General features: G+C 35.7%; 1 protein-coding gene across 1 annotated transcript in view; it reads left to right on the top strand.

Moving 5' to 3' along the window:
- LOC119585671 (haloacid dehalogenase-like hydrolase domain-containing 5) overlaps positions 1-526 on the top strand; it is a gene marked incomplete in the record, with an annotated part of 15,252 nt that overhangs the window by 12,487 nt on the left and 2,239 nt on the right. Inside the window, 1 exon segment of the mRNA XM_037934347.1 lies at positions 52-255. Coding sequence (XP_037790275.1) covers positions 52-255 — 204 coding nt within the window.

Raw genomic sequence — 526 nt, forward strand, 5'->3', positions numbered from 1 at the left:
TATTTTACATTTTTACTTACCATCATTTTTAAAATCCTCTTTATTTGGCAGGTCCATGAAGACCAAGTTGTAATGGCTCACTCTCCCCTCAAGATGTTTGACCAGTACTTTAATAAGCATGTGCTAATATCAGGCCAGGGTCCTGTTCAGGAAATCGCAAACAATCTCGGATTCTGCAATACAACAACGGTAGATGAATTACGGACAGCCTACCCACAGCTGGACTGTGTGGATCATAGGAGACGTTCTTTGAAGGTTTGTTGTAAAATACATGCGTCAGAAATGGATTAGTAAAAATACAGTAGCATATTTTTTTGTCATCAACGTTATTCACTTTTAATAATCAAAGTAAATCAGTAATTGTACTTCTTCATTTGTATACAAGAATTTTAGTTTGAAGTTTATGCACTTTATCAAAGAAACTTCAGTTCACTATTATTTATATCTTGGGAGTGGTATCAATAGATTGTCAGTTTGGCAAATCAGTCTCAGTAATGTATGCATGCCAAGTTATTTCTCCCCCCCC

This window comes from Penaeus monodon, chromosome 20 (genome assembly GCF_015228065.2).
Source record: "Penaeus monodon isolate SGIC_2016 chromosome 20, NSTDA_Pmon_1, whole genome shotgun sequence".
In the NCBI taxonomy this organism is placed as follows: Eukaryota; Metazoa; Arthropoda; class Malacostraca; order Decapoda; family Penaeidae; genus Penaeus; species Penaeus monodon.